The following is a 19,891-nucleotide window of genomic DNA, read 5'->3' as shown; positions in this document are numbered from 1 at the left end:
GTCTAGAATAACTGCTGGACCGCCGGGCTCTCAAAAGAGGAGAGAGGGAGGAGAGAGAGAGAGAGAGAGAGAGAAGGGAGGGAAGAGAGAGAGGAGATGACAGATAGAGAGAAGGGAAAGAGAGAGAGGGAGATGGGAGAGAGAGAGAGAGAGGCTCCCCACATTGCAGGTCTGAAGGAGACCTGGAGAGGTGCAGGGGGTGGTCTGAGGGGAGTCCAGTGGTCTGTGGGGAGGCAGCGGTGTGGGGGGGGGGGGGGGGGGGGGTGCTGATCTGGAGGGCCCTCGCTGTCAGAGAAGAATCTGGAGTGAGAGGTGGTGAACAGAGCCACGGTCCTCCAGCAGCTCTCCACTCATACACCTGAGAGGGATATTTATACATTGTCATACAGAATTCACCTCTTTTCTCTTCCCTGTGTTGGAATGTTGTTCAAAGACCTGCTGGTAAAGTCCTGGCTGGTTAGAACGGCCGCTCTTTCAGTTCGCTTCACTCTTCGCGGCTCGTTTGTTCACCGTTAACCACGCCGTCCCTGGCATGAAACGCCACCTCTCATACGCGTCTGGATCCAGCCAGACTTTGCCCCAATAGCCGCTTCATATCGGTGATATTGAGGCCTATCTATTTAGAATGGTTGCTGGGTCAGACCTGGTTAGAATCAAACACAGAATCTCTAGATCCCACAGAAGACTAGAGCACCAGTGATGTGTTCTCCGGGCTTCTTGTCTGCTCTCAAATCAGAGGTTTGTTATTGGCTTTATGGCTCAAACTCCATACTCATGGAGAAGGTGTGTGTGTGTGTGTGTATGTGTGTGTGTGTGTGTGTGTGTGTCTGTAGAGTGTGTGAACCCCCCCTCTCAGCCCTAATGTAGGTATTGGGGTAGTTGTCTCTATAGAGGGGGTACTGAGCCATAGAGATGAATAAAGCAGCATGACTACAGCTCTCACGGTATCTCTGTGGCTGTGAGCAGCTCTTGATTTGGACTGAAACAGCTGTTTTCCTGTACATGTAAATGCAGGAGCTCTGCGATATTCTTTTGATCTGATATTCTACGAGGGGTGCAGCAGCTCTAGCAGTAGAACATCTGCGGTACTCTGCGTTGATCAGCCCCTGCTTAAGATCAACACAGTCTTGTGAGGCACCTGTGCCTGAGTCATCCTACCAGACACTTCTCTACTTGGAAGGCTGACAAACTACAGAACACTGCCCCTTAGTGGACTGCAGCAGACAACGCAGGCTTAAAGGGCTTTTGTGTCTTTCTATATCAACACAGAGCCAGAGAGTAGGGCACATGGACACACGGTCAACCACCTACCTGCAGCCCAGGCCAGGCACCCACGATAGCAGCCATTCATTGATAATTCATTGTTTCATTCATTCGATTCAGTCATTGAGTCTTTCATATAGTATTCATATGGAGTCCACTCTGTCTCAGTTATAGATATCTTCTGTCCACTTCAGAGTCAAGTTAGCATCTTTGTTATATGAACCTTATCAACCCTCTTACATGACCCACTGACGAAGAGATGCATACCGAGGTCTCACACACTCTATAGGTCTATAGGGCGAGTGAGAGGTGCAGTTGCAAGGCCATGGTACAGTATGTATCTACGTCAGTGGGTGATGTAAGAGGCTTGATAAGGTGAGTTTGTGTAAAGAGAGGAGACCTGTGTGTCCTGCCCTTAATGGCTTTCATCAGCACGGTTAAAAACACCCTCTTTCTAAGCCAAGTGATGACGTCTGCCTCTACCTCTACCTCAATAATCAAGATCTCTTTATTGCCATGTATATGGCTCACACATACTAGGAGTTTGACTAGGGCTAAGGCATACGCTGTTGTAGACGACACAGGACAGGGTGCAGGGACAGGACATGACAGTGCAAAACAGTACAAAAAACCTCTCTACCTCTACCTCTCCTCTACTTCTGACTCTCCTCTACCTCTGAGTCCTCTACCTCTGACTCCTCTACCTCTGATTCTCCTCTACCTCTGACTCCTCTATCTCTGAGTCCTCTACCTCTGACTCCTCTACCTCTGACTCCTCTACCTCTGACTCCTCTACCTCTGACTCCTCTGCCTCTGACTCCTCTACCTCTGGCTCTCCTCTACCTCTGACTCCTCTACCTCTGACTCCTCTACCTCTGATTCTCCTCTACCTCTGACTCCTCTATCTCTGAGTCTCCTCTGCCTCTGACTCCTCTACCTCTGACTCCTCTACCTCTGGCTCTCCTCTACCTCTGACTCCTCTACCTCTGACTCTCCTCTACCTCTGACTCCTCTACTTCTGACTCCTCTAACTCTGACTCTCCTCTACCTCTGACTCCTCTACTTCTGACTCCTCTACCTCTGACTCCTCTACCTCTGACTCCTCTACCTCTGGCTCTCCTCTACCTCTGACTCCTCTACTTCTGACTCCTCTACCTCTGACTCCTCTACCTCTGACTCCTCTACCTCTGGCTCTCCTCTACCTCTGACTCCTCTACCTCTGACTCCTCTACCTCTGGCTCTCCTCTACCTCTGACTCTTCTATCTCTGAGTCTCCTCTGCCTCTGACTCCTCTACCTCTGGCTCTCCTCTACCTCTGACTCCTCTATCTCTGACTTCTCTACTTCTGACTCCTCTACCTCTGACTCCTCTACTTCTGACTCCTCTATCTCTGACTCCTCTACCTCTGGCTCTCCTCTACCTCTGGCTCTCCTCTACCTCTGACTCTCCTCTACCTCGGACTCCTCTATCTCTGAGTCTCCTCTGCCTCTGACATCTCTACCTCTGACTCTCCTCTACCTCTGACTCCTCTACCTCTGACTCCTCTACCTCTGACTCCTCTATCTCTGACTCTCCTCTGCCTCTGTACCTGAGGCTTCTGGCCCCCCAGGAGGTTATGAAATGAGGAGGGCCTCAGGTGACCAGCTCTGCTCTGCCCACCAGATGTACCAGATGTGTGTTGCGTACCAGATGTGTGTTGTGTAGCAGCTGTGTGTGTGTTGGTGACGTGTGTGAGGTCAGCCTGCCAGTCCTACTTGTGGCAGTGCAGTACAGAGTAGTACAGAGACATGAATCTGGTCTGGCTGGCAGAGACACAGGTCAACACAGCCGAGCTGGGGGTGTTTGTTCTGACTATCAAACATGTGCCATTCACCCCTCCATGGTTAGGGGGGGGGGGGTCACCTAACTGTTACTACACCCCCCAGGAGTTCTCAGTATGTGTTTCAACTATTGTATTGCTGTTATGGTTCTGGGGGTATTTATTTTGTTCTGTGCCTGACCCCAGTCCATTCGCTCTGACCGTCACCGGGCGATAACCATTAACCTGGTGACATAGACGCAAGGGGGGGTTGCTAGGGCTAGTTGTGACACAGGCGGTCGTACAAGAACACTATACATGTACATGTAACCTTTATCACACAGTCACCTGGACCTGTGTTTGCTAAGCCTCTCAGTAGCACAGCAGCAATGATCTGGGAACAGGTCCTAGTCCTAGGTCCTGGTCCATGTTATTTAATTCGATAGACACAACTGATCCTAGATCAGCACTCCACTGACACTCTGTGTCCGTCAGGGTTGGGATCTATTCCGTTTCAATTCAGTTTCAAATTAGGAAGTTAGTTTAATTACCTCCATGACAGCGCAGGACGAGTGGTGATATTTTCGGTGGCATGTGTGCGTGTGTGCGTTTATTTGTCCGCCTTTTTGCAGGATTACGCAAAAACTAACAGACTGATCTTCATTAAATTCGGTGGGAGGGTGGAGCATGGGCCAACTTAGAATGCTTTACATTTTGGAGCAGATCCAAATCACGGGGCAGGTCCACGAGTCGCCCAAACATGGCCGACCATTCATCCCCATTCGTTTTTTAGACCAGATATACGCTAAACAGAGTGATTTTCATGAAACTCGGTGGAAGGATGTAGCATGGGTCAACTAACAGCCCATTAAATTCTGGAGCGGATCTGAATCATGGGGAGGGTCCATGAGCCGCCCAAACACGGCAGCACCGGCCATTCAACTGCATTCATTTTTTTGGACTAGGATTACGCAAAAACTACTAGACCGCTTTTCTTGAAATTCAGTGGAGGGGTGTAACATGAGCCAATTTAGAATCTATTCAATATTGGACCGGATCCAAATCACAGGGTGGGTCCACAGGCCACCCAAACATGGCCGGTCATTCACCTCCATTCATTTTTTGGACTTATGGAGCAAACAATTCCCCCCCATTCAATGTCAATAGGGGGAATTGAAACGTCAGCATAGAAACGTCACAGTGACACAAGGTTTGGACTGGCATAAAGCTCTCAACCTAACGAATGCAGCAATACCAAACATGTTCTGCTTGCATGCACATGCGCGCAGACAGCCACAAAAAACATTCATGGGTGGATGTCCGTGCTCTCTGAGCACCACCAATTTGATGAAAAAAGAATAATCTCTTAAAGTTATAATTTGTTATATGTGGATTAAAATAAACATTTTTTCAAAAATAATACATCCATAGAGCTTTGCGAAGGCTGCAGAGTAAAAGTATTGCTTTTCCATAAAAAATTATATTTTGTCAATTATTACATTATGAAATTTTGACGGCCCGACAATGACACTATCATACCAGCCAATAGTATTACAGCGTTGGTACTACGCGCTGGGTTGCCAGGTACTATTCTAGCTTCACCACTGTGAGATTAGCAGTAGCCAGCTAACGTTATACTTCCATGAATTAGCAGCATTATAGATGTTGGTTAGCATCAAGTGTGTGTGCGACTATAAAACTTTTCCGTCCACTTCCGCTCTCTCTTTTCAGCTAAACGTTTGGTAAAATGGTTGAGTTTTGTCGTCCTGCTTCTCCGCCTGAGCCCCGGCGAACCGTGCGATATGAATCTCAAAAGCTCAGTGATCGAAGAAGGAGCAAAAGTCTTATAAATATCGGGCCAGCCTTTGCTCGTTGGATGGAGTTTATGGAGTTTCATGGGATAAAGTCGCATGGTGACATGGCTACTTTTCTACTAGACCGGTAAGCTAGCTAACTAGCTATCGTTATCTTTCTTGGAATCTGCATAGCCAGACCTAACGTTATCTCCACACTACAGCATCTAACGTAACTTATTACATGGCACTCTGAAATACTTGATTGTGATTACTGATTAGTGTAACGTTATGTTCCTCTCGGAGTGAAGATCTTATCACAGTATGACTGAAACAGTGCATTCTCTGGCATTTTGGCAACCAATACGTTGTGTTGTTGCAGTTCTTATCTTTAGACACTAGATGGGGGAAATAATCCACATACTACATATTATACCTTTAACTCTTATACAAAAGGGTTTGAAATATTTTTTCTGGCTCCTCCCTCTCTCTCTCTCTCTCTCTCTCTCGCTCTCTCTCTCGCTCTCTCTCTCTCTCTCTCTCTCTCCCTTACCCAGTCCTTGGGTCTGCAGGTGTCATTTGCACAGTTGAGAGAGCTGGAGGAGAGCCAGACAGAGAGAGAAAGGAGGAGCAGGAGAGAGATACAGTATTTGTACGTAAGTACTGTGTGCGTGCGTGTGTACGTGCGTGTGTGCGTGCGTGTGTACGTGCGTGTGTACGTGCGTGTGTGCGTGCGTGTGTGCGTGCCTGCCTGTGTCTGTATGTATGTGTTTGTGTTCCTCAGGCTCACGTGTGTGGGTAAGGGTTTGGCACAGATGGAGCTCTTCCTCACTCTAGTGAACCGTCAGTTCCGATTTGTCTGGCCCAAGGACAAAGCCCTGACCTCCGTTCCATGTCCCTGACCTCCGTCCCATGTGTACCTGACTAAATAAATCTGATTCTGTAATTCATTCAAGAGTTGTACAGTATCATTGAGGTATAACTTGAGGTATAGCTATAACTTCCCATGAATAACTGAACTTAAAGGAGTAGTAAAGGGAAAAATCCTGTTTTAAGTTTACTTATGATCATATACAATGTTTCAGATCAATAAGTTGACAAAACTAGCACTTTTGAGAAAGTTAATAATTGCTCTACCACCGTTTAGGTCATACAATGGATGTGGGTGGGCACCTTGAAAAATCATTGAAAAACATGTTAAACTCTCGATTTCAAAGACAAGAAGCTCACCGAGGGGGTAATTGGTGTCCGTTGGTGTTCTGACATCAAATTCGCCGCAAAGTATGAATCCTGTAGGGTTTTATTGATCATTTTATGAAATCCATTGACTTGTATTGACACGACCGTTGTAGATGTGTAGATCAATCCGCAGAGGGGATTCAGGAAGCGGAACTACTTACGGTAGCTATTGTTATTGTTTACGTTGCTAGACTACCCAGTTTGCGGACGTTTACACACGTATGTGCTGCGATTAAATAGTTCTATGCAAAATATTTAAAAACGCCTTTCCAGATGAACTAGAATCTTACTTTATGGCAAATTATATGTCAGAACGCCAACTAACACCTCGGTGAGTTTCTTGTCTTTGAAATTGAGAGATGTTTTTTGAATGATTTTTCAAGGTGCCCACCCACATCCAATTGTATGACCAAAACGGTGGTAGAGCAATTATCAGACTTTCTCAAAAGTGCTAGTTTTGTCAACTTTTTGATCTGAACCATTGTATATGATCATAAGTAACCTTAAAACAGGGCTAAACATGATTTTTCCCTTTACTACTCCTTTAATAAATACTGGATTAAAATATGAATGTTTGGGAGCTGTTTCTATCTCTTCTCACTCCCTTGCTCATGTCCTGGTGACCCCAATCTGTTTCACTTCTGGGGCCTCATTTATCATTGTGCATACACACTTTTTCATTTACACCTGATTTTTGTACTTGCTTTTCTCCGCAAATAATGTGATGTATCATGCCAAAACTCAATGGGAAATATTGTGAGATATATACACAATATTTCCCATCGAGTTTTGTCATGATACATCACATTATTTGCGAAGAAAAGCAAGTACAAAAATCAGGTGTAAATGAAAAAGGGTGAATGCACAATGATAAATGAGGCCCCAGAGGGATACTCTACTTAAAGTAGCAAACAAATACAACGACCTAGACACAAGTCAAGTTGAAGAATATTTAATTACTTGTGTAAGTAAAATCACACACATTTTAATTCTCTGTTTGGGTCAACAACATAGCCAAATGCCCAAATTATCTAAATTAAACTAACTAAATTAGTACAACAGCAAACAGTCATTAAAAACATTTGTGAAATAAATTGAAATTCAATGTGGAAGGCTCTACTCTTGTCAGGGTGCTGTTGTGTCTAGCTTTGAAATATATTTAGCTTTTTATATACATTTAAACAGCCCTTATGGTAGAATATCTAGGAGTTGAGGTACAAGCACAGTTTACAGCTTTTCCAGTACCTATTAGCAAAATATTTTCACCAGTATACAAACAGTATTTACTACTACAAAATATGACATGGACAAAGACAGGCCACATCAGTCAGTAGGCTTACATGGACTCAGAAGACCAGCCAGCATAGTGTTTAACTCCTACAGAAACGCACTACATCTCTAATCAAGTTACAATTTTCTGAAGCAGAGGAAGTTGAGCCTCTCCTGGCAGTCCCAGGTCCCCCAGCGCTCCCCCACCTTGGCCAGGGTCCCGCAGCGGAGGCGTAGGGCGGGGCAGAGGGGCGCCGCTCCTCCGGACCAGGCCTGGTACACCAGCGCATCCCCGTTCACCCACAGCCAGTTACCGGCCAGGAAGCGCAGGCCTGTCCACACCTGGCTGGTCTGGGCCTGGGAGATGATCTTCTGGACCTGGAGATGGTGTGTTTGGGAGCGCAGGCTGGGCAGGTCGCGGTACCGGACCCTGCAGTGATCCAGAGCCTCCTCCCACGTCTTGTTCTCCGTCACCAGGACCAGCTCAGTATAGCAGAAAAAGGTGTATTTTTTGTCACAGGGTACATCATAACCAAGTCCATTATGCATCATGACACAGAGCTCATTGTTTGCAATTTTTTTTGGTGCCTTAGATCCCCATAAATTGTAGGGTAAGTGTCCATGCCCTCCAGACCACTTCCAGTCTAAGTAAATGTCTTTGTACAGACCAATCCAGGATTCGTGGCTGTTGATATTACTAAGCCTATTTGCAGTGTCTTGGTTATTGATGAAGGACAGATCAGTGTATTCCTTTCTGCAGTAGCTCTGAGCTTCGGACCAGGTCTTTTCTTGATTCACGTAAAAATGCAGGCTAGTAGAGACCAGTCCACACAGAGCAGTGATGAGGAGCCCCAGGAAGATTCTCTTCCTCTGCATGATGTCCCAGTGACTAGTCGGTGTGCGGCGTGGAGCTCTGTCATACAGGTTCTTATTCAGTATCAAATTAAAATCAGCTCATAGTCCACCAATCATCTGGTTGTCCGTCCTCAGCTGTCCACATACAGCCAATCACACATGTCCACATACAGCCAATCAACAAGAAGTCTCTCTACTCTCACCTGCACCTGCACATGTGAAGGAGCGCCCCAGTCAAATAGCCTTAAATCAAATGAACATCTTGACATTTGTTAACGTTTGCATTGTGTTTGCAGTATATCAAGGTCAACAAACACATGCACACTCACACACACACACACAAATACACACTCACACACACACACACACACACACTCCACGTATGCTCTGCTGAGGGCATTTTCATGTAGGCTCAGGCGGTCTATTGTGCTCCATTGATCAGTGACTTTTTTCAATTCTCCATAGTCTGTTGTTTTTAGAAGCTGCGATTTGACTGCGCACCCCTTTTTAGCGTATCAGGGAGCATGTAGAACACATTGAAAGCAGGTTCGGGAGGGAGGTTACATTTGGAGATTCATGTGTACACAGCAACATGTTTGGTATGCAGGGTTCACAGGTGAGACTGAGGTGCTCTGATTGGTCGACCATGTCTGCTGTGGTGGAAGACAGTGGACCATAATAACAGCAGCAAAGTTACAGTACAAAGTTAAGTAGCTCAGCTCCACACTCACTGGGGCAACATGCAGAGAAGGAGCAGTGTCTGCGCTCTGCATGGCGTTTGAAGTGGAGCTCATAGACCAATCAGATGTGAAGAAGAGTCGCAGTCAAATAGCCTCGGTCTTTGCCACCGCAACAAATCAAATGAACGTCCTCATCATCCTGGCAACATTTGTTAGCATTTACATGAGGTTAAACTCAGGGTCAAAGATAGAAAGAGAACATTACATGGGAACCACCTTGAGGACTGTAAATGATTCATAGTACTTCTCATCTATTCCCGCACGCACACATACACACAAATACAAACGCACACTGTCCCCAGCAGGGACCAGACCTGGGTCTCCTACTCGCCCCGCCCAAGCAACCAAAAGGTCACTCAGCCCTAAAAACTGTATTCAAGAAAAAAAAACACTCTCCCCTTGATACACACCACACTAGTGTTTTTTCTTGTATGTATTGAGTGTTTAAATATTGTATATTTTTTACTATGTTACATTACCATTTTCCCTCTTGTGGACTGGCCTGCCGAGACCAGCCACTTCATTGGTGGAATAGAGACACTGTTTGATTGAATGCACTGCCCTCCTACTCACCTGCCCAGGTGATCAGCCTAGACCAGTGGTTCTTAACCTTGTTGGAGGTACTGAACCCCACCAGTTTCATATGCGCATTCACCGAACCCTTCTTAATTGGAAAAATAAAATATGATTTTTTCAAATTCAAAACATAGGTATATATTTTACTGGTGCACAAAATGAACCGTGCATCAACATCACTGTTCAAAGAACAAAACCATCAAAACATGATTTTCACACAAAAACAAAAACATAATAATGAATATTTACTGCAAATCAGTGTGACTTCTGCTGTTGCCTTTCAGAGACCAGTTCACAAATGCGCAGCTTCACCATGGCAAGTGCCACTCTCATGTCATTTTCGCAAACAAAGTCTGTTCCTTTCACAATCACACAACGTACCATCACGACAGTCACAAGTCGACTACTGAGCACACCAAATTCCCTGCAGCACAGATAGGCCAAGCGATGTAGCGTGGTCACCTGCAGCCAATGATGGCCAAGCGGGGCGTGTCATCACGAATCATATGAGTCGGGTGTGTGTCTTGACCTCCGCCGAACCCCTGAGACTGACTCACCGAACCCCTGGGGTTCGATCGAACCCAGGTTAAGAACCACTGGCCTAGACGCTATAAGACCCACCCAGCCTTTGTTCTCACTATGACTCTGATGAAGATGTAATTTCGAGAGGCACTGGCACTTTCCACCCTCTCTACTCTCTCGACGAACACAGACCTCTGCCCATGAACGCATGTTGTGGCTCTGTGCACGTTGACAGCTTTATGCCAGTCCAAACCCCATGTCACCTTCCCACGTTGAGATATGGCCCTAACCCTAACCCCCCCCAACCCCCATACTGACAATGAATGCAGGGAATTTTTTGCTCCTGATATTGTCCAAAAAACAAATGGAGGTGAATGGGTGGCCGTGTTTGTGCGGCTCTGTTGTCCCCCGTCCCCCCCCCCATCCAACGGGTTGCAGCCCGAGGAGGTTGGTGCGGTGCCCACCGGGCTGTCCCCACCGGGCTGTCCCCTGGCATCACCCACCGGGCTGTCCCCTGGCATCACCCAGTCAAAACCCTGCGTCTCTAGTGCCCCCACACAGGAAGCTGGCTTCACTCAAAGTTTTGTTTTAATTCATGGATCCACCCTGTGATTCGGATCCACTCCAAAATGTAATGGATTCTTCCTTGGCCCATGCTACAACACTCCACCAAGTTTCATGAAAATTGGTCTGCTAGTTTCTACGTAATCCTGCTTACTAACTACACTACACACTACTAGCACTCTGTGGATGCTGGGGTATTTCTGAAATAGGACTGGTGCAATGGCTCCATCTCTGACAACCAACCCCTTGCTGATAGGATTCCATAACAGGGGTTTAGGGATGGGACTGGGGAACCATTGCTGTCTGATTGCTCTTTCTACATACGTATATTTCCCCTATTCGGACTGGACTAATTTGTGCTCTTTTGCAGAGATTGGTGTAGTTCTAAAGAATAACACAAAAACGATTTTAAAAATCGATGTCATTAATGGGAGACCTATGGGATATTAAAAAATTGTGGTGTAGGGGTAGGGACCTACCTCAAAATCTGAGGGCCCCTCCTAAATCCTCTGCCTTCCTAACACTATCCGGGGCTCGCTCTATACTAGTGGTTCATTAGCTTAGGGTGACATCTAGTGGCTGAGACGTAAAACTGCAGCTGATTATCAATACAGATCATCGCTGAACCTGTCTCCTTTGCATGTTCTGGGTTTGAAGAGCCCATGGAACCACTGCATGGGAGATCACTGGTTCAGTTGTCTCTGGAGAGCTTGGAGCTGAATGACGATCTGATCTGAGTAGTCATGCCCTACACCCCCTTTACACAGCACTGCACCCACCACAGACCACACAGAGAGGCGCCTGTGTTTCCTGTAGGACTGCAACAAGCATCAAATACATCATACAACCACACATCACGTGGCTCTTGCCATAGCTTCACTTCGGCTCCCAGTGCTGCTGGATAGAATGTGGTTTGATGACATTTCCTTATTGCGCTGTATCAGAGCCTCCCAGAGATCAGTAACTGACGTGTGTCCACATCTCAGATCTTGTGAGTTGGCTGAGACGAGTCTGTGGCTGTCTTCATCTTAAAGGACCAGGCAGAGAACCTCAACCCTCTTCAGTAAAGCTTCTTTATTTGTTGACATACAAATAAACATTTGACATTTGTCAAGTATAAAATGAGAGAGTCGGCATCAGGGTCATCGGGGTAATCCCCGTTCACAGGAACACGGATCAGAATAGGCCAGACGCTGTGCTGGTCGCATAGCTAACCTAGCTTTACATAACGACAGTGGAGAAGTAAAAACAGATAAAATAGAAACCCCAGCTCCATACACAGTTAAAGGCACTTCCAGAAGGAGTAGAAAAATGCAACCTTGTTGAAAAATACAGGTTGAACTTGGTCCTGATGAATACTCTCTCAGACCTGGCCTATGGCTGTCCCTTTACAGATCAAATTTTATAAATTCATTTTTAACATTTACAACTTAGGGTTAACAACCCTAACCTTAACCCTGCTGGAAGTGTGTGTGTGTGTGTGTGTGTGTGTGTGTGTGTGTGTGTGTCTACTAGTGGTGCAGTCATATCTGCTGCATACATTAGGCCCCCAAATAGATCTCAAAATAAATGCATTCATCCATGCATCCATCCATTCATCCCTCAATCCATCCATTCATCCCTCCTTCCATCCATCCTTACTTCCTTCATTCCTTCCTTCCTTCCTTCCTTCCTTCCTTCCTTCCTTCCTTCCTTCCTTCCTTCCTTCCTTCCTTGGAGTAATCACTGATCTGACCTGATTAGATCACAAGTTTCACATATCCAGTCATGTTAGATGCTGGACACAAAGACGGAAGTAAGGAATAAAAAGGTTCCCGTTCCTAAACCTGTTTTTCCTAGCTGAGGTACACATTGCCAGGGCATTGAGAACTCTGATGTCATTTCCTGCGGTGACCTCAGCGTGTCTTCCTCCAGTAAACCATGGCGACGACGAAGGCGACGGCAGCTATGACGGACACGGTCCTCCAGCTGGACACACTGCTCACCACCGCCTCCTGCAGGCACAGAAACAACACCACCACCATTACCTCTCTGTGTGTGTGTGCTGAACCTGCTCCAACACCACCACCATTATCTCTGAATGTGTGTGCTGACCTGCTCCAACACCACCATCATTACCTCTGAATGTGTGTGTGCTGACCTGCTCCAACACCACCACCATTACCTCTGAATGTGTGTGTGCTGACCCTGCTCCAACACCACCACCATTACCTCTCTGTGTGTGTGTGCTGACCTGCTCCAACACCACCACCATTACCTCTGAATGTGTGTGTGCTGACCTGCTCCAACACCACCACCATTACCTCTCTGTGTGTGTGTGTGCTGACCTGCTCCAACACCACCACCATTACCTCTGAATGTGTGTGTGCTGACCTGCTCCAACACCACCACCATTACCTCTGTGTGTGTGTTCTGACCCTGCTCCAACACCACCACCATTACCTCTGAATGTGTGTGTGCTGAACCTGCTCCCCTGGGCCCGGTTGTTCAAAAGGTTTAATCTGGATCAAAATTATCCAGATTTGGAAATCCCATTTTTGGCTATCCAGGATCACATAAACCATCTTATTTTTGTGCTTGTTTTTCAAAGCAACATTGGATTGGATTACCCTGATCCGGATACAAAGTTTTCAAGATGACCAAATCCAGATTACCATGGCTGATGACCCCTTTGCTGGCAGCAAACACACCTGAACTGGCACGCTTCATCACTGCTCATTGCAAAACAAAATGTACAGTTGAGCATTTAAATGGAGTTCTGAAGAGGCGCTTTTGCATGCCTCAACTACCTGAGAGTGGAACCACAGGGAGCTTGCAACATAATACTCTCCTGTATTGTCCTGCACAACATCGCAACCAGGCGCAAAGTCCGTCCTAGTGATGTCACCGTTCATGATGCAGCTGAACCTGTTTAAGACCCTGACCAACCTCCAGCGCTCTGTCAGAATGAGGGACTGACTGGCCCTGCAATAAGGGATGCAATTGTTAGCCACTATTTTTGACTGGTTCATGCCTGCCAATTGTGTCACTGTGATTAAAATACAGTGATAGAATTAAATGTATTATTTGTGTGACAGAATTAAATTTATTATTTGTGTTCAAAACTGTTTGGGGCATTATTTTATGGGACCAGATTCTATTTTACTTAGTTACTGTCCTGAAATGCTGCAGAGCTACAGTATGTGTATTTTATTTACTTATTCACTGAAGCCTAACCATTGACCAAATTGAGTGAAACATTATGAATAAATATGTATATTCTATACTGCATGATACAATTGTTGTATTATTTGACCTTTTAATTTTGAAGTTTTATAACATTTTGCTCTTGAAATCCACCCTGAATCCACCCCTCTGCTGGGATCAGTTTAATCCTGATTTTTTTGGATCAAAGTTATCCCAATCCTACAAAAAAAAAATGAACAATGAATACTGAAGCTTTGATCCGGATCAAAACCAGGATTGGATTACATAATCCTATCCGATTTTAGAATCTTTTTTTTTCTTTTGAACAACCCATTTTCAAGATTTGATCCAATCCGATAGCCGAAATCCGATCAGATTACTTTTGAACAACTGGGCCCTGCTGTCTGTGTGTGTGTGTGAGTGTGTGTGTGTATGACTGTGTGTGTGTGTGTGTATGACTGTGTGTTTGTGTGTGTGTGTGTGTGTGTGTGTGTGTGTACTGACCCAGCCCCCCTGCTGTCTGATCCAGCTGTAGATGTTGTCTCTGAAGAAGTCCATGACCCATCTGGCGATGCGTTTGATGATGTCAAAGTGGTTCTGGGTCAGAGCCTGGGGACGGGAGGTGAGAAGAGAGGGTTAAACAGAGAGGTGTTCAGACGGCTCAGACCCAATCTGCAGCCAGTGTCGCTCCACCATTGATCATGTGTATTGTAATTATCTGCAGTTTTCAGCACATCCCAGTGCCAGCAGCAACATCTCACTGTGATTGGACAGAACACTGTATGTTTGTATGTGACAAATAAAGATCAGAATCTGATTTAGAAGAGAGGAGAAGAGAGGAGAAGAGAGGGGAAGAGAGGGGAAGAGAGGAGAAGAGAGGAGAAGAGAGGAGAAGAGAGGAGAGGAGAAGAGAGAGGAAGAGAGGAGAAGAGAGGAGAAGAGGGGAAGAGAGGAGAAGAGAGGAGAAGAGAGGGGAAGAGAGGAGAAGAGAGGAGGAGAGAGGAGAAGAGAGGAGAAGAGAGAGGAAGAGAGGAGAAGAGAGGAGAAGAGAGGAGAAGAGAGGAGAGGAGAAGAGAGAGGAAGAGAGGAGAAGAGAGGAGAAGAGGGGAAGAGAGGAGAAGAGAGGAGAAGAGAGGAGAAGAGAGGGGAAGAGAGGAGAAGAGAGGAGAAGAGAGGAGGAGAGAGGAGAAGAGAGGAGAAGAGAGGAGAAGAGAGGAGAAGAGAGGAGAAGAGGGGAAGAGAGGAGAAGAAAGGGGAAGAGAGGAGAAGAGAGGAGAAGAGAGGGGAAGAGAGAGGAAGAGAGGAGAAGAGAGGAGAAGAGAGGAGAAGAGAGGGGAAGAGAGGAGAAGAGAGGGGAAGAGAGGAGAAGAGAGGGGAAGAGAGGGGAAGAGAGGAGGAGAGAGGAGAAGAGAGGAGAAGAGAGGGGAAGAGAGGAGAAGAGAGGAGAAGAGAGGAGAAGAGAGGGGAAGAGAGGAGAAGAGAGGAGAAGAGGGGAAGAGAGGAGAAGAGAGGGGAAGAGAGGAGAAGAGAGGAGAAGAGAGGGGAAGAGAGGAGAAGAGAGGAGAAGAGAGGAGAAGAGAGGAGAAGAGAGGAGAAGAGAGGGGAAGAGAGGAGAAGAGAGGAGAAGAGAGGGGAAGAGAGGGGAAGAGAGGAGAAGAGAGGAGAAGAGAGGGGAAGAGAGGAGAAGAGAGGAGAAGAGAGGAGAAGAGAGGGGAAGAGAGGGGAAGAGAGGAGGAGAGAGGAGAAGAGGGGAAGAGAGGAGAAGAGAGGGGAAGAGAGGAGAAGAGAGGGGAAGAGAGGAGAAGAGAGGGGAAGAGAGGAGAAGAGAGGAGAAGAGAGGAGAAGAGAGGGGAAGAGAGGGGAAGAGAGGGGAAGAGAGGAGGAGAGAGGAGAAGAGAGGGGAAGAGAGGGGAAGAGAGGAGAAGAGAGGGGAAGAGAGGAGAAGAGAGGAGAGGAGAGGAGAGGAGAGGAGAAGAGAGGGGAAGAGAGGAGAAGAGAGGAGAAGAGAGGGGAAGAGAGGGGAAGAGAGGGGAAGAGAGGAGGAGAGAGGAGAAGAGGGGAAGAGAGGAGAAGAGAGGGGAAGAGAGGAGAAGTGAGGAGAAGAGAAGAGAGGGGAAGAGAGGAGAAGAGAGGGGAAGAGAGGGGAAGAGAGGAGAAGAGAGGGGAAGAGAGGGGAAGAGAGGGGAAGAGAGGGGAAGAGAGGGGAAGAGAGAAGAGAGGGGAAGAGAGGGGAAGAGAGGGGAAGAGAAGAGAGGGGAAGAGAGGAGAAGAGAGGGGAAGAGAGGAGAAGAGAGGAGAAGAGAGGGGAAGAGAGGAGAAGAGAGGGGAAGAGAGGGGAAGAGAGGAGAAGAGAGGGGAAGAGAGGGGAAGAGAGAAGAGAGGGGGAGAGAGGGGAACAGGTCACACAGAGAACGGGATGGGAGGCCCGGGAAGGTTAAAAACAAGGAAAGGCCTGAGACATCATAAACTCACATTAATTGAACTACTGCTACACTGTGAGCCAAAGCAAAAAACAAGTTCCATATCAATGGCCACCACGCTGTACTGTCATGAGCCACATGTGACAAATCTTATACTGCCTTATGTTTAATGTTCCTTGGCGACACTCACAACATAACTTGCTTTTTGTGCAATTTCTCACCGGGGATCAATAAGTACTACTACGACTTTTATATCTTTTCTCAAACATATTCTCATTCTGATAGAAATATATACAATAATATAATTTCTCATTTTCACAAATTTCCTGTGATGTATTCACATTACCAGACCCTTGATAGGTTTGTCGGATAGCTAGCATTGCAGTATGTGGTGATCCCGCTCCCCCTGATTGGGCAGTAATAAACCAATGACAAGGCTTATTCCCAAAATCTACATCCAGTGAGTCAGACTAGTTACACGGTAGTTGAGGCTAGCTGACAGAGTTAGTTACACTGTAGATGAAGCTACCTGGGAGAGTTAGTTTGAACATTAGTCTGAATGCAGCAGTTAGTTACTTTGTAGACGGGTTAGTTAGATTATAAGTGAGTTTAGTTACTTTGGAAATGAGTCTGTATGCCAGATGGAAGAGGGCCACCACTCTGCCCCAGTTGATGCCCTCTGAGAAGATGTTCCTGGCCACCGTGAAGAACACATCCTGGGCACAGTTGGCCTCCACCCTGTCGACCAGCCTATCAGAGAAAGACATGACATCATCCCACTGATTCATTCTATCTGGAGCCTTTTTCACATATGGAGCCTTTCTGTCTCTCTCCCTCTCACACACTATATATATATATATAGAGAGAGAGAGAGAGAGAGAGAGAGAGAGAGAGAGAGAGAGAGAGAGAGAGAGAGCTGAGATAGATAGATAGATAGATAGATAGATAGATAGATAGATAGATAGATAGATAGATAGATAGATAGATAGATAGATAGATAGATAGATAGATGTATACTGTATACTGTATATATTCCCCTTGTTTTGAGTGTACATGTAATGAGCCAAACGTACTGATGAAGCTGTGCGTTGTTGTTGAGCTCGTCTGCGATCTTCAGCAGCTGCTTCACCACCTCTTTGATCTGCCGGTCTTGCATTTCGTCAGGTCTCCCCCCGAGGTCCTCGGGGCTCAGGCGCCGGCCAGGATGCTCAGAGCTGATCCTCTCGGTCACGTACCTGCAGGCAGGAGGGCGGCAGAGAGAGAGGAGGGAGAGGTTTTTGGGGGTCAGAAAGGGCAGAGCAGGAGCGCTTCGAAAAAGAGTCCAGAGCACTCCTCAGAAAAAAAGAGCCAAGTGACTGTGATGCCCCAGCAAAAAGATTTGAGTTGATTTTCTTGAGAAGTGTGCAAGTGTCCTTTCCCCATAAAAAAAAAAAGGCAAATAGGCTAAACACATTGATCTGGCCTAGTTCTTAGGACCAGGGCGCCACAGGGCTTTTGTCTCAGTCCTTTACCCGGTCTGTTTACACACAACTGTTGCCAAATATGACAACAGCAGCATCATAAAATCCACAGATGACACCACAGTGACTGGACTAATAAGCAACCGTCATGAGAAGGCCTATAGGATGTAAGTGAAAGATCTAACCCCATGGTGCATTGATAACAACCTCTCCAAATGTCACTAAGATAAAATAAATATTTGCTGACTTCAGAAAGAAGAGAAAATCACACTCATTTCCTTCAATGGGTCCTCTGTCGACATTGTTAATAGCTTCAGATTTCTTGGCACACATCTCAGACACCCTCACGCGGTCTCTACACACCAAGTGCTCAAGAGAGCGTAGCAGAGACCGTATTTTCAGAGACGTCTCAAAGGTTTTGGAATGAGCACCAGAGCTCTTGTGAACTTTTATCAATGTACTATTGAGAGTGTTCTTACATTCTGTATCACGGTGTGGTTTGGAAATATGACTGCTTAGGACTGTAGACCACTACGAAGGACTGTAAAGACAGCAGCAAAATCATTGGCAAAAAACTGCCTCTACTCCATAACATCTATACCGTTCACTGTAAAAGTAAAACCCCAAACATCATGAAGGACACCAGCCACCCCGTTCATGTTATGTTCGCGCTCCTCCCACTAAAGCGCGAGCTCCTCCCACTAAAGAGCGTGACCAGAGCATCAAAACACACACCACCTGTCTCAGTAATATTTTTCTGCAGGCTATCCGGCTGCTGAACAGCTGATGCACCCACATGCACTGGCAAGCACATGGTTGTCTATTTGCACATTGCTGTATGTAATATCGGTGGTGTAATATTGGTTGTTATTGGGGTGTCTTCTATGTAATGGCACAGAGAGCCGTGCACAAGCTTTTCACTGAATCCTAATACGTGCGACGATAAAGTTGAACTTGAATAGAAAAGACTCCCAGTGGATCCACCCACCTGCGGCTCCTCTGACAATCATGCTTTGGCCTGGATCTCATACTAAAGTAGCAGCCATCAGAGGAATGTATTGTGCTAATGCATGTACCTGCATGTGAAAGCAAAATCTCACACCAGTTCGCTGGTCAAAGTTGGCTACCCCGATAATGTGGACATTGGTTAGTAAAAGGTTTTATTTACCCTCTAAAAATGACTGCTCCCATCTCCATGATTCTGTCGTCGACAACATCTGCAAGGAAGATAGAAATGATTATGAATCATCAATAACCATAATTGTTGACAACATGCCTACCTCCATCCTAGAGGTTCTCATCTCTGGTCTCATCAGTCAAGGAGATCAGGCCGGCCATGCCTGACCAATGATGGGACGGCCGGCCCCTGGACATCCAATCACAGCTAAGATCTCCTAACAGGACAGTTGACCAGTGATCCACCGAAGTAGCCTACTTCACGCACTGTTGGTTTGTTCCTGGTTGGCGGTAGGGTCGGCCTAGCTTGGCGTCGCCACTATAGGAAAGACACATCCGGCTGATCTCACAGCCCCGGTGCTTATCGAGACAATATAGGCGAGTAGCTCCATGAACCAAAATTATAATGACGTCAGCAGCAGGCATTCCTATGACGCTGCCACAACCTCAAAGTTGTGAACTATGTTATTACCGGTACTGGGTAGACCTATTTCAGTTTAACATATCTATTAGGCTATTAGGCTATTTATTTTGCAAACGAAGATCCTGCCATGGGTAGGCCTACATATTGTTGAAACTAGTAAACCATGCTAAACCAAACTCAGTCCACTCCCTGTTCTCATACAGTTCAACACCAGATGCGCTGCTTGTGAATCTACCTTCGCCTCCGACGGCCCCCTGAAGTTCCCCGTCGCTTGTTTGCTCTCCTTCTCGGGAGTCTTCCATTGCCGGCCGGTAGTTTCTTTATGGCCACTGCTGTTCCTTTCCACTCCGGACCTGTTCCGAGTTACCAGCCAACCAAGGGGCGGCCCTGTCGACAGTCAGTTATTCAACTTATCGTACCATTTATGAAAAATCCGACATTTTCGGCAGCCCCTTAACGATTTGACCCAGGAGTCGACTGGAGGGCAGCCTCTCTGTGAAGTATGGTAACACGGAAATAGTCCGCATAGGGAGTCGACCATGGAGGTATGGAGTCGACTCAGTTAACTGTCTATCTGCCGAACTGCGCCTCTTGCGTGGATATCTA

General features: G+C 46.5%; 2 protein-coding genes across 2 annotated transcripts; both read right to left on the bottom strand.

The window, feature by feature from the left end:
* Nucleotides 1–7,500: 7,500 nt before the first annotated feature.
* On the bottom strand, nucleotides 7,501–7,911 carry LOC311308346 (rheacalcin-1-like; the record flags this gene model as incomplete). The annotated part of the gene is made up of 1 exon (XM_084437307.1): nucleotides 7,501–7,911. One exon carries the CDS (start codon nucleotides 7,909–7,911, stop codon nucleotides 7,501–7,503), a length of 411 nt encoding a protein of 136 aa, XP_084293433.1.
* Nucleotides 7,912–12,360: 4,449 nt separating this feature from the next.
* LOC311307699 (apoptosis regulator BAX) lies at nucleotides 12,361–19,750 on the bottom strand. Its single transcript, XM_084436549.1, has 6 exons — nucleotides 19,521–19,750; nucleotides 18,854–18,902; nucleotides 17,299–17,460; nucleotides 16,843–16,975; nucleotides 14,310–14,414; nucleotides 12,361–12,613 (listed from the first exon to the last, which is right to left on the bottom strand). Exons 1-6 carry the CDS (start codon nucleotides 19,585–19,587, stop codon nucleotides 12,515–12,517), a joined length of 615 nt encoding a protein of 204 aa, XP_084292675.1. The 5' UTR covers nucleotides 19,588–19,750; the 3' UTR covers nucleotides 12,361–12,514.
* Nucleotides 19,751–19,891: the final 141 nt, after the last annotated feature.

This window comes from Borostomias antarcticus (assembly GCF_949987555.1).
Source record: "Borostomias antarcticus genome assembly, chromosome: 4".
Classification (NCBI taxonomy): domain Eukaryota; kingdom Metazoa; phylum Chordata; class Actinopteri; order Stomiiformes; family Stomiidae; genus Borostomias; species Borostomias antarcticus.
Note: the sequence above shows the minus strand (reverse complement) of the source record. Positions and strands in the feature narration are given on the sequence as shown.

Excerpts from the sequence above, each read along its gene's own strand:
- LOC311307699 (XM_084436549.1), bottom strand. The coding sequence starts at position 19,587 with ATGGAAGACTCCCGAGAAGGAGAGCAAACAAGCGACGGGGAACTTCAG. Across the intron at positions 16,976-17,298 it reads AACAACGCACAGCTTCATCA|GCTGGTCGACAGGGTGGAGG; the intron begins GTACGTTTGGCT and ends TTTCTCTGATAG. Across the intron at positions 14,415-16,842 it reads CATACAGACTCATTTCCAAA|GCTCTGACCCAGAACCACTT; the intron begins GTAACTAAACTC and ends TCCCGTCCCCAG.